Here is a 13,629-nt window from a genome sequence, read left to right on the forward strand (position 1 = left end):
AGACAAGTGTTGTTCCTTCCCTGTTTCACTTATTCATAACTTGAATTTCTATACTGCCTTACAGAACCTCAGAATGTTTCAGAACAGTGTATCAGAACAGGCATCAGAGTGTGGCAACTCGGGGATTTTCACAGTAACTTCATTGCAGTGTTAATGTAAGCCTACTTCATAGAATCCCTACAGTGCAGAAGGAGGCCGGTTGGTCCATCAAGTCTGCACCGACCACAATCCCACCCAGACCCCATCCCCTCAACCCAACATATTTACCCTACAAGTCCCCTGACACCAAGGGACAATTTAGCATGGCCAATCAACCTAACCCGCACATCTTTGGAGTGCGGGTGGAAACTGCAGCACCCGGAGGAAACCCATGCCGACACGGGGAGAATGTGCAAACTCCACACCGACAATGATCCGAGGCCGCAATTGAACCCGGGTCCCTGGCAATGAAGCAGCAGTGGCACCGTGCTGCCCCACTAATAAACTTTGCAATAATCCAAATATTGGATATGGGATCCAGACAACTCACAATATAAACATCACCTTGAAGATGGGAGTCTTAACAGTGACATTATTTACCCACAACTGGCATATCTTAGATAATAGGCTGACAGTACAAAGTGGCTAAAGACTCTACAATTGTGCATAATTAATGCTGTGAATGCTGGAAATCTGAAATAAAAACAGAAAATGCTGGAAATAAGTACTCAGCAGGTCTGACAGCATCTGTGGAGACAGAGTTAATAAGCAGGATTTTTACAAATACAGGAGGGAGGGAGAAGAGGTGGGGGAAGAAATAAAAGTTTCTGATATGACACAATGCAGCAGAGATTAAATAACAAAAGATATGATGGTGCAAGGCACAGGAAGATGTTAAATGGGACAAGAAACAAAATATGGATCTGGAAACTTAAACAGGAAAAGCAGAACCATCAGCGGCTGCCATCCAAAAAGATGGGGTCTGATGTGAAATTATTGAAGCTGACGTTGAGTCCAGAAGGCTGCAAAGTGGGGAATCGAAAGACGAGGTGCTGTTCTTCAGGCTTCATTAGAAGACTGCAGCAAGCCGGGCACCAAGAGGTCAGCATGGTTAAACTGGCACGTGACAGGAAGCTCATGGTTCTAATTATACTGAATGGGGGTTGCCCACAGAGCTGTCACTCAATCTACATTCTGTTCCAAGAGTACAGCAGGCCACAATGTGAGTAGCGAACACAGCATACTAAGTGGAAAGAAGGGCACACAAATCGCTATTCAACTTGGACAAAATGCTTGGGGCCCTGGATGCTGAGGTAGAGCAAGTGTAGTACCAAGTTGAAGAAAATTAAAAGCACTGAATCAAGAGAAAACAGAGGCAAAAAGCTGCTGAGATTTGATTTGATTTATTATTGTCACATGTATTGGTATACAGTGAAAAGTATTGTTTCTTGTGCGCTATACAGACAAAGCATACTGTACATAGAGTACATTGGGGAAAAGGAAAGGTACAGAATGTAATGTTACAGTCATAGCTAGGGAGTAGCAAGTTTATAAAAGTTAAAGTACAGTTTTAAAAGGATAGAATGAGAGTAAAAGATAGAATTAGAGAGTATGCTGGGGACAGCTCACAAGTAGTCACCACGTTCCGGCACCATCTTGAATCATACCAGGTCAGGGATGTCTAAATTTCTACAGAAAGATGCTGTAGATGGGCAGAGTTATATTTTATCAATGTTTATTTATTCTACATTTTAACATACTTGATTGAGTGGCTCCAGCTCATCTACAAATCTCACAGTGGCAGATCTGGATCTTCTACGGTCTGTCCCTAGGTACCCTCCAGGGTCCCTCAGGGGTGAGGTAGGACGGTATCGACGACTTTCTGAAAGCACAAAATCAGGCGAGGTTTACTCCATCACGCATGTTCAATTAGCAGTTAGAATGTTATAAAAGTTGTAAAGCATTCAAAGATAAATAAAGGTGCAAAAAAAAAAGGACTTGAAATTTCTTACCTGTTGCTGAGCTACCTTGAAGGTCACTTGTATGAAGAGAAGGCATGGAATGTCCAGAATGCCTGCTCAATCGCTGACTTCGCAACTCATCAATGGATTGTTCCAAATCATCTCGTAGCTTCAAATTTCCAAAAAAGCAAAACGGAAAATTTAGGTAGAATTATCAGTAGCCTTTCCCCATTTTGATTTGATTTATTGTCACATGTATTAACATACAGTGAAATGTATTGTTTCTTGCGCGCTATACAGACAAAGCATACCATTCATAGAGAAGGAAACGAGAGAGTGCAGAATGTAGTGTTACAATCATTGCTAGGGTGTAGAGAAAGATCAACTCAATGCAAGGTAGGTCCATTCAAAAATCTGACAGCAGCAGGGAAGAAGCTGTTCTTGAGTCGGTTGGTTCGTGACCTCAAATATTTGTATCTTTTTCCCGAAGGAAGAAGGTGGAAGAGAGAATGTCCAGGGTGCGTGGGGTCCTTAATTATGCTGGCTGCTTTGCCGAGGCAGCGGGAAGTGTAGACAGAGTCAATGGATGGGAGGCTGGTTTGCGTGATGGATTGGGCTACATTCACGACCTTTTGTAGTTCCTTGCAGTCTTGGGCAGAGCAGGAGCCATACCAAGCTGATACACCCAGAAAGAATGCTTTCTATGGTGCATCTGTAAAAGTGCATTTGTGACAAAACTAAGGTTACAACATAATCAATGCCATTTCAGGGCCAATTAATTTCTTGCTTAAGAATTTGTCTATGCTGTTCGATGGCACAACGCAGACAATGTCTTTACGGAATAAAAGTTACCAGAATGTCCATTAAAACTGGGTATAATGGATTCAGAAGACATTTTATTCTGCAAAAAAGGGATGTACCTATAAAAAAGGCAAGGAGTGCTTCATCAAAAAAATGCCTGGATCCTTGAGACTAAATGAACTGTGCCAGTTCACAAAAGTATTTTCTTCATATGCAGGGTGGTGCGATGTAGGTTCACTCTTCATACTGAGGTTTGACCTCCCTCACACTGTTGTGGCCAAATGCCAAGCAAAGGCAGTCCATAACATTTTTAACTCAGCCACAAAATATGAGAACCACGGCACAATGGAATCTTTTATAATTTAAGTGGTCTTCCTGCACACAGAGTCAGACAGCTTTTTGCATATTTATTAAATACTGGTGTGAAACCAAAACAGAAAAATAAAATAAAGTACGAGGGGGCAGGACAGCGTAACATTGAAATTCAAATATGTTTACGAGTACACGGCAGCAGCTAATGGATCGAATAGATTCGATTTTAATCTGCGTATAGATGACAAATGTTGCCATGGAATCAAAAAATATATATACAGCATCGAAAGAGGCCAATCACTCCATCTGGTCTCTGCTAGCTCTTTGAAAGAGTGAGTTAATTTGCTCTAATATCTCAATCCAGCTTTAAAAAAAGCAATTGAAAGATAAAAAAAGGAAACAATCAACAAAAACGATTACAAATAAAGTGGAATCAGAATGGAAGACACTTACGAGAGATACTAAAACTGCATACAGAAACATCATGAGGATGGGATGGGAAGATGGGTTATAGAGGCAAAGAGAATGAAAACTATTGCTGAGTTGCAATGGTGAACAAACAGAAGTGTAAAGCAGGCAAAGTGATGCCAGATCAATCTCCACACATAGCTTGGTGGATGAGATGCAAAGGCGTGACCGACGTAGTCTCAACACCCAGGTTACTCTCAAGATAGCCAAGCTCCGTAGCTGCAGGTTTTCCACTCCAGGTTACTGCCCCGGGAACCCCTGCTAGATCTCAGGTGAGGTATTTGCTGGAGCAATGCAAAAACTATCACCACTGCCCCGTTTTCTCCCGCAGAGCCCCATGTCTTCCTCCAGTTCAAACAATGACCCAATTTCTCTTCAAGGTTACCAAGATCGCTGCTTCAATTACCACTGACCATCAATACCACTGATCAAAGTCGTCTGTGCTGCAGTAATAAACCTCGCTGGCTGCGGGGCCATTCTTTGACATTTCTAATTGATACCAACTTGTGTGATGAGGAATCAGATACCGACTGCAGGTTTCACAAGTCTCTGCTTGATGGGGGCTGCAGATGCTGAAAGCCAATGAAGAACAGGCTCCAGCAAAATCACATTTTTACAGCACAGAGAGAAGCCATTCGGCCCCCGCTCTCCAAATGAGCAGTTTACTAGTGTAATTCTCTCCGGCTTCTTCCCATAATCCTGCACATTCTTCCTTTTCAGACACAAACATACGATTTAGAAGTGGGGTAGGCCATTCAGCCCCTCAAGCCTGCTGTGCCGTGGCTGATCTGATTTTAACTTCAACCCCACATTCCTGCCTACCCTCGATAACATTTCACCCCCTTGTTAGTAAAGAATCTATCCAGCTCTGCCTTAAAAACATTCAAAGATCTGCTTCCACTGCCTTTTGAGGAAGCAAGTTCCAAAGACTCTCAGCCCTCTACGAGCCACTCTTATTTTTAAACAGTGGCGCCGAGTTCTAGGGTCTCCAACAAGAGGAAACATCCTCACCATATCCATCCTGTCAGCACCCCTTAGGATCTTAAAGATTTACAAACCCAGCTTCTCCAACCTTTCCTCATAAGACAACCCACCCATTCCTGGTATTAGTCCAGTAAACCTTCTCTGAACTGCTTCTAATTCCCTGTTGAATACCTCAATTGAACCTCAATCCACCACACTTTCAGGCAGTGCATTCCAGACCTTAACCACACGCTGCATAAAAATGTTTTTCTCATTTCTCTTTTACCTCTTCTGCAAATTACCTTAAATCTGTAGCCTATTGTTGTGAGTAGGAACAGTTTCTCCTTAAGTACTGTGTCCAGACCACTCATCCTTTTGTTTGCCACTGTCAAATTCCCTCTCAGCGTTCTTTTCGCCAACAAAAACAGTCCTAACTTCTCCAATCTATCTCAAAGCTGAAGTTTCTCTTCCCTGGAATCATTCTCGTGAATCTTTTCTGCATTCTCCAATGTCATTATATTTTTCCTAATGTGCGACACCCAGACACAATACTCCAGTTGAGGCTGTACTACCATCTGACACAAGTTCAACGCAACCTTTTATTCTTGCACTCCAAGCCCCTAATATTACAGCACAGGTATATGTATGTTTTATGAACCACTTTCTCAACCTGCCCTAACACCTTCAGTGACTTATGCACAGATACACTCGGGTCCCTTTGCTCTTGCAGCCCCTTCCCTTTAGAGTTGTACCCTTTGTTTTACATTTTCTCTCCATGTTCTTCTTACCAAAATGAATCATTTCACATGTCTCTACACTGAACTTCATCTGCCAACTGTCCGCCCATTCCACCAACTTGTCTATGTTCTTTTAAAGTACCCATGCTGCTACATCCCCTTTTATTCCAGGAACTATAGCTTTTCTCTCAAATCTGTCTTGCAATTTGTATCAATCAACCTTGTCAAGATCAAACAACCCTCCTTTAAACAATATTTCCCTTAATTAGACGAAAATTTAAATTTGTCCTAATGCCATTAATCGGCAAGTTCCCATGAAGCAATATTAGATCATAGAATCCGACAGTGCAGGAGGCCATTCAGCCCATCGAGTCTGCACCGACCACAATCCCATCTAGGCCCTATCTCCATAATCCCATGTGTTTACCCCAGCTAGTCCCCCTGACACTAAGGGGCAATTTAGCATGGCCAATCAACCTTACCCGCACATCTTTGGACTGTGGGACGAAACCGGAGCACCCGGAGGAAACCCACGCAAACACAGTGAGAATGTGCAAACTTCACACAGACGGTGACCTAAGCCGGGAATTGAATCCAGGCCCATGGCGCTGTGAGGCAGCACTGTGCCACTGTGACACCCAAGAATCTTTTACAATTCAAAAAACAGATCTTCCACTGCGGTGAATTTGCTCCCAAAAATTCCTCACAATATTCTCAATCCAAATTGGGCCTATCCCAGAAGAATGTTTACTTTGTCAAAACAAAAGTCCTGGGAGAACTGTATTGTACCAGCCACTGCTCTCGCTGGTTTACTTTAACTGACCATACACTAACCCCTCTGTAGGTCAACACCAAACTAAACACAACTCCAGGTTCCAGCTTTCTCCAAAACATGCAACATTAGGTAATCACAGATCAGGACCAACCTGGGATTTTTTATTGGATAGGCTTTGATACCATTAATTCTGCGAACACTGCGTCAGGCAGCAGCTAACAAGATCCAAGATTAAAAAGACATGCCACCCTCCACCACCTCCTGCCTTCTCAGACAATGCTGGAACAATGAAGGTCAGGTTTTTTTTGCTGTAGTAAGCATGTACTTGCCTTCAGCTCCATCGTGCTAATGTAAAAGCACCTCAGAAGATGTAGCAAATAAGGGAATAGTACCGGAGGAGGGTGGGATAGCTAGGGATAATTAAAGAGAAAATTAAATGACTATCCCATACAAGAGCAGTCTTCTCACTAACAGAACAGCAAAACCTTCAGAGCAGATTGTTGACCCACTTGCACTGGTGAATATTTGACACTGACTTATAGAGGGGAACAGGGGCAGGGGAAGCAAGAGTTACCACTCTTAAAAGATGATTTATCGTTTGCAAGGACATACCTGTGCCACTGTATCCATTTGTTCGTTGGTGTAGCCTCTATACCGCCCCAGCATCCGATCAACACTCGTGAGGTCTCGACTGGTATCCTGAAATGCATTCAACTTCAAACATCAAAAAGTCCTAAACTCTTCAACCAGAAATCATTGCTAAAGCGGATTTCAATCTTTTAAAAATGGACATAAGAATCCACTTATTAAAAAAAAATCACAACCTCTTTATCAGTATCATTGGAGAATACTGCCTCAATTAGACACAACTCCAAATCTGTCACAGTGAATTCCTCATCATCTCAGTTGGGCTGTCTCGGAGGCACTGAAATCAGTTAGCTGAAATTCTTCACAATATTTTAAACAGGGTAATCATCTAGTAGTTGCTTATTAGAGCAAGTCAGTTGCATACTGAGATATTGAAAAGGTAATTGTAAAAGTATTGACATGAATGAGGAATTTGATCCCTAACAACATTGCAAGCTCTCAATAATCGGCTCAAGACTTCTTAATACAAATTTCACTTGTCTCACGCAGTACTCAATCTCTCCAGAAAGGGAACCACTTCACTCAACGGACCTATTGGGAGCAGGCTGAGACACCTTTTGACATCCCCAAATCAATTTCTGAAAAAAACAACATCCTAATCCATTTCTTTTATTAATTTCCATTAACTACAAATCAGTCCTGTATTTAAATTAATATACAACTAATTTTACATTTTTCACAATTTTAGGGAGGTCACAGGCAGGTCTTGCTGCAGTTCCTGTTGCTGATCCAGCACACTGACAGCTCCAGTAATGTCCAAAAGCTGACAACACCAAACAGAGATTTACACAACCATTTCTCTCATCCCCCACAAGTGGGTCCTTTGCATTTTTAATTTCAGGCAAACACTGCAGGTAACGCAACACCGAGTGCCAAGTTTAACGAGTCAAGTTGAGGAGAGTTTTTTTTTTATCCAACACAATACCTGTAAAGTGCTTGCTAATGTGTCTATTTTAGCAGACACATCACCAGCATTGTGCATTCTGCTCCTTCCCTTAGCTGTCGCCTTCAGAGGACCTCGCCGCCTGGAAAAATTACGAAGGCACGTGTCTGAGTCACTCGATGAGTCCGCCATAAGAACACTGCAGCCTGCAAACAAGTGGGTAGAATGAGATGTGGGTTAGGTGGATTGACCATGGTAAAAAAATTGCCCCTTAGTGTTAGGGGGATTAGTAGGGTAAATATATGGGGTTATGGGGATAGGGCCTGGGTGGGATTGTGGTCGGTGTAGGCTTGATGGGCCAAATGGTCTCCTTCTGCACTGTAGGGATTCTATGATTCTACCTTTCCAACCCTATTAATAAGATGCCAAGAGAGTCTTCATGCTCAGAAAACTGATGAACAAGTGGGGAGAAGAAAATTGAAAATCTACTATTACGATTAAGTAAGTTGGTGTATTTTGACCTTTCAAAGTCAAGTGCATCCTTCAAGTGAGAAGGGACCACTGGCCAGGGGAAGATTGGACTGGGACACGTAGACATTATTTAGTTCTCCTTGGTTTTGTATTTCTATAAATCCCCATGTCCACATTTATAATGGAAATTATCAATCTTAACATCCCGTGATTACAACCTCCCAGCAATGATAGCACTGCAGCGTCTCCAATGGTGAAAGGGTGTAATTACAACATGGTAGGTTTACCTCGACAAGTTCCCATTATAGGGGCGGCACAGTGGATAGCACTGCTGCCTCACAGCGCCAGGGACCCGGGTTCAATTCCAGCTTTGGGTGACTATCTGTGCGGAGTTTGCACGTTCTCCCCGTGTCTGCATGGGTTTCCTGCGAGTGTTCCAGTTTCCTCCCACAGTTCAAAAGATGTGTAAGTTAGGTGGATTGGCCATGCTAAATTGCCCCCTAGTGCCAGGGGAATTAGCAGGTTAAATACGTGGGGTTACGGGGATAGGGCTTGGGTGGGATTGTTGACAGTGCAGGCTCGATGGGCTGAATGGCCTCCTTCTACACTGTAGGGACTCTATGATTCTAAATGTGGACACTTATTTATAATGGGACAGGTAGGTAGTTAAGCAGACAGTCAGAAGGCTGTTCTATACTGTAGATACAAGACACATCAATACCTTCTCAAAGGCAATTAGGGCTGACCAACAAATGCTGGCCTTGTCAGCAATATCCACATCCCGTGATGTGCACTTTGGACTGCCACTGGCTTATCAGCCTCTTCATCCCTTGGACAAACAACACCACACTTGCTGACACAATTGGATCAGGCAGTAGGACTGGCTCTTGAGATGGCTCCCACCATAATAGATAAGCATTCCAAGGAAGGATCTGAGTTCTGAGGAGTTCCAAGGAGCTGGTGCCTCCTTAATCGCTTCCACTTTGCCCTCCATTGGGTGCAACCCTTGAGCATCAAACTGATAACCAAGATAAGCCACCTCATTTGCTTGGAAGGTGCACTTAAAATCACACTGCTGCTGTCTGGAACATTTTTAAAACTTCATTTCAAATGTTCCTCCTTGGTGAACCCTGTTATTAGGATGTCATCCAAATGAAAGACAACTCTGGGCAAACCCTGCAGCAAACTCTCCATAGTTCGCTGAAAGATGGCACAAGCCAACAAAATGCCAAATGGTGGACTTATCTATTGATAGAGCCCTTTGTGTGTATTTATAGAGACACAAGCTCTCTCGTCCAGCTCTAACTGATGGTAAGTGTGGCTCATGTCCAGAGGAGGCCGAAATGGATCATCCATTTGGTACTTCTGGCTGATGATTGTAGCAAATGCTTCAGCCTTACCTTTTGTACTGGTATGCTAGGCTTCTCCATCACTATAGAGCCATCTCCCCCAGTGAGTTGTTTAATTGTCCACCCCATTCAGTGCTGGATGTGGCAGGACTGCAGAGCTTAAATCTGATACATTGGTTGTGGTTAACTCTGTCCATCACTTGCTGCTAATGCTATTTGGCACACAAGTAGTCTTGTATTGGAGCTTCAGGTTGACACCTCATTTTTAGGTATGCCTGGTGCTGCTCCTGACATGCCCTCCAGCACTCTCCATTGAACCAGGATTGGTCCCATGGCTTGATGGTAATGGTTGAGTGGGGGATATGTTGGGCCATGAGGTTGCAGATTGTGCTGGAGTACAGTTCTGCTGATGCTGATGGCCCACAGCGCTTCCTGGATGCCCAGTCGTGAGTTGCTAGATCGGTTCGAAGTCTGTCCCATTTAGCACAGTGATAATGCTGCACTACACAATGGAGAGTATCCTCAATGTGAAGACTGGACTTCATCTCTACAAGGACTGTGCAGTGGTCACTCCTGCTGATGCTGTCATGGACAGATGCATCTATAGCAGACAGGTTGGTGAGGATGAGGTCAAGTATGTTTTTCCCTTGTATTGGTTCCTTCACCACCTGCCGCAGCCCCAGCCTAGCAGCTACGTCCTTCAGGGCTCGGCCAGCTCGGTCTGTAGCAGTGAGCCACTCTTGGTGATTGACACTGAAGTCCCCACCCAGGGTACATTCTGTGCCCTTGCCACCCTTACTGCTTCCTCTAAGTGACGTTCAACATGGAGACGTGTTGATTCATCAGCTGAAGGGGAGGCAGTACGTGGCAACCAACAGGAGGTTTCTTTGCCCATGTTTTATCTGTATCATGAGGCTTCAGAGTCCAACGTTGATGGTGAGGACTCCGAGGACAACTCCCTCCTCACTGTATTCACTGTGCCATCACCTCTGCTGGGTCTGTCCTGCCAGTGGGACAGGGCATTCCCAATTATGGTGATGATGATGTGTGGCCTCCTTCTGTACTGTAGGGATTCTATGATTCTATCTATTCTGTCCAGACCCCTTTCTCAGGAGAGTAAGGAAATTCAGGATGCCCACTACGGCACTCACCAATTTTTACAGATGCACTATTGAAAACATCCTTTCTGGTTGTATCACAGCTTGGTATGGCTCCTGCTCTGCCCAAGACCGCACGAAACTACAAAGAGTTGTGAACGTAGCTAAGTCCATCACGCAAACCAGCCTTCCATCCATTGACACTGTCTACACTTCCCGCTGCCTTGCTAAAGCAACCTGCAGAATCAAGGACTCCACCCATCCTGGACATTCTCCCTTCCACCTTCTTCCATCGGGAAAAAGATACAAAAGTCTGAGATCACGTACCAACTGACTAAAGAACAGCTTCTTCCCTGCTGCTATCAGACTTTTGAATGGACCTACCATATATTAAGTTGATCTTTCTCTACACCCTATCTGTAACGGCAACACTATATTCTGCACCCTCTCGTTTCCTTCTCCCCTATGTACTCTGTGGACTGTATGTTTTGTCTGTATAGCGCAAGAGACACTACTTTTCACTGCATCGCAATACATGTGACATTAATAAATCAAATCAAAAAAGGATGACCTTTTGTCAGAGCTCCATATCTACTCTGTCCAGCCCGGTCATGATTTTGAACACCTCTATCAATTCTCTTTTTCAAGGAAAACAACTGAAGTCCGAGAGTGGGATTCGAGCCCATAAACTTCCTAATCAGAATGGATAAAGTCATCAAACTGATCCAGGGCTGATCTGTCCAAGTTGAACGGCTCAGGAGCAGCAGATTAGTCTCGAAACACAGGTACAGACCAGATGAGGGTGGCACGGTGGCAGTGGTTAGTACTGCAGCCTCTCAATGCCAGGGACCTAGGTTCGATTCATGGCTTGGATGACAGTCAGGGCATTGAGTATAGGAGTTGGGACATGATGTTACAGTTGTATAAGTTGTTGGTGAGGCCGCACTTGGAGTAAGTAGTGTACACAGTTTTGGTCACCATGTTATAGGAAAGGCATTGATAAACTGGAAAGAGTGCAAAGAAGGATTTACAAGGATGTTGCCAGGATTAGTGGGCCTGAGTTATAGGGAGCGGTTAGCCAGGTTAGGACTTTATTCCTTGGAATGTAGGAGAGTGAGGGGTGACCCTGAGGTGTATAAAATTACAAGCGCCATAGATAGGATGAACACACACATTCGTTTCCCAGGATAGAGGATTTGAAAACTAGAGAGCATAGGTTTAAGGTGAAAGGGGAAAGATTTAAAAAGGACCCGAGGGGCAGAGGATGGTGCGTATATGGAATGAACTGCCAGAGAAAGCAGTTGAGGCAGGTTCAATAAAAATGTTTAAAAAGCATTTGGATAAGTACATGGATGGTAAGGATTAGAAGGATATGGGCCAAGCACAGGTAATTGGGACTAGCTGGGAGGGCACCATGGTTGGCATGGACCAGTTGGGCCAAAGGGTCTGTTTGCATGCTGGATTGCTCTATGACTGCCTGTGGAGAGACTGCACGTTCTCCCCGTGTCTGCATGGGTTTCCTCCGGGTGCTCTGATTTCCTCCCTCAGTCTGAAAGACGTGCTGGTTAGGTGCATTGGACATGCTGAATTCTCCCTCAGTGTACCCGAACAGGTGCCAGAGTGTGGCGACTTGGGGATTTTCACAGTAACTTCATTGTAGTATTAATGTAAGCCAACTTGTGACAATAATAAATAAACTTTAAGCTTAGGAAAAAGATCAGTGACGGGGGCGGGGAGGGGGAAGAAGCTTTTTAAATGAACACATTGTCTAAAATAAACTGCTGCTTCTCTCTCTCCTGACTGCCCAGACATGCCCCTGTCCCTGGCTCTGCTTAAAGTTTATTTATTAGTGTCACAAGTAGGCTGACAATAACACTGCAATGAAGTTAATGTGAAAATCCCCTTGTCGCCACACTCCGGCACCTGTTCGGGTACACTGAGGGAGAATTTAGCACGGCCAATGCACCCTAACCAGCATGTCTTTCAGACTTTGGGAGAAAACCGGAGGAAACCCACGCAGACACGGGGAGAACGTGCAGACTCCGCACAGTCAGTGACCCAAGCCGGGAATCGAACCCGGGTCCCTGACGCTGTGAGGCAGCAGCGCTAACCACTGTGCCACCTCTGCCCCTGACTCTGCCTGGGGATGGAGGGGTGGACAACCCCTCTTATATATTAAACAGTAATTGTTGGAGGAGCCGTTACCTTTAACACGCCGCAGAGATCCATCCCGCCCGCGCTAGGCTAGTGACCCTTGCCCGGCCTCGGCCATCAGCAACAGCCTAGGCATCCACCGGCCGAGAAGCGTCTATGGCAACTTGAAATGTCCGCCCTCGGCCGGCCCCCTGAGCCGGCGCGGGGCCCGCTGGGAAATGTAGTCCCCGTGTCCGGGGAGAGTGCGAGGGAGAGGGAGAGCGGGACTACAACTCCCAGCAGGCAGCGCGGGCCAGCCGGCAGGTAGCCCTCCTCAATGCCTGCTCGGAAAGTGCGCCAAACGTCCCGCCTCCGCCCCTCCCCCACCCGGAGGGAGCGCGAGGCGCCAGTGCGCAGCTGCGGAGCGCGAACTCTCAGCCAGCTGGCAAGCTGCACACACCCACCAGCCCCCAATGCAAATTTCCACCAGCTCCTAATGCAAAACTCCAGCAGCTCCCAATGCAAACTTCCAGCAGCTCCCAATGCAAAACTCCAGCAGCTCCCAATGCAAACTTCCAGCAGCTCCCAATGCAAAACTCCAGCAGCTCCCAATTCAAACTTCCAGCAGCTCCCAATGCAAACCTCCACCAACTCCCAATACAAACTTGCACCAGCTCCCAATGCAAACTTCCACCAGCTCCTGATTCAAACTTCCAGCAGCTCCCAATGCAAACTTCCACCAGCTCCCAATGCAAACTTCCAGCAGCTCCCAATGCAAACTTCCACCAGCTCCCAATGCAAACTTCCAGCAGCTCCCAATGCAAACTTCCAGAAGCTCCTAATGCAAACTTCCAGAAGCTCAAAATGCAAACTTCCAGCAGCTCCCAATGCAAACACCCACCAGCTCCCAATGCAAACTTCCACCAGCTCCTGATTCAAACTTCCAGCAGCTCCCAATGCAAACTTCCAGCAGCTCCCAATGCAAACTTCCAGCAGCTCCCAATGCAAACTTCCAGAAGCTCCTAATGCAAACTTCCAGAAGCTCAAAATGC

General features: G+C 45.2%; 1 protein-coding gene across 1 annotated transcript in view; it reads right to left on the bottom strand.

Moving 5' to 3' along the window:
• Positions 1-12,779, bottom strand: part of cep128 (centrosomal protein 128) — a 323,727-nt gene extending 310,948 nt beyond the window's left edge. Inside the window, exons 1-5 of the mRNA XM_078234447.1 lie at positions 12,650-12,779; positions 7,570-7,733; positions 6,609-6,695; positions 1,992-2,109; positions 1,740-1,861 (exon numbers count right to left, since the gene is read on the bottom strand). Of these exons, the coding sequence (XP_078090573.1) occupies positions 1,740-1,861; positions 1,992-2,109; positions 6,609-6,695; positions 7,570-7,719 (477 nt within the window). The 5' untranslated portion in view covers positions 7,720-7,733; positions 12,650-12,779. The remainder of the gene's footprint in view (positions 1-1,739; positions 1,862-1,991; positions 2,110-6,608; positions 6,696-7,569; positions 7,734-12,649) is intronic.
• Between the last annotated feature and the right edge of the window lie 850 nt (positions 12,780-13,629).

The sequence above is a fragment of the Mustelus asterias genome, chromosome 18 (genome assembly GCF_964213995.1).
Source record: "Mustelus asterias chromosome 18, sMusAst1.hap1.1, whole genome shotgun sequence".
NCBI lineage: Eukaryota > Metazoa > Chordata > Chondrichthyes > Carcharhiniformes > Triakidae > Mustelus > Mustelus asterias.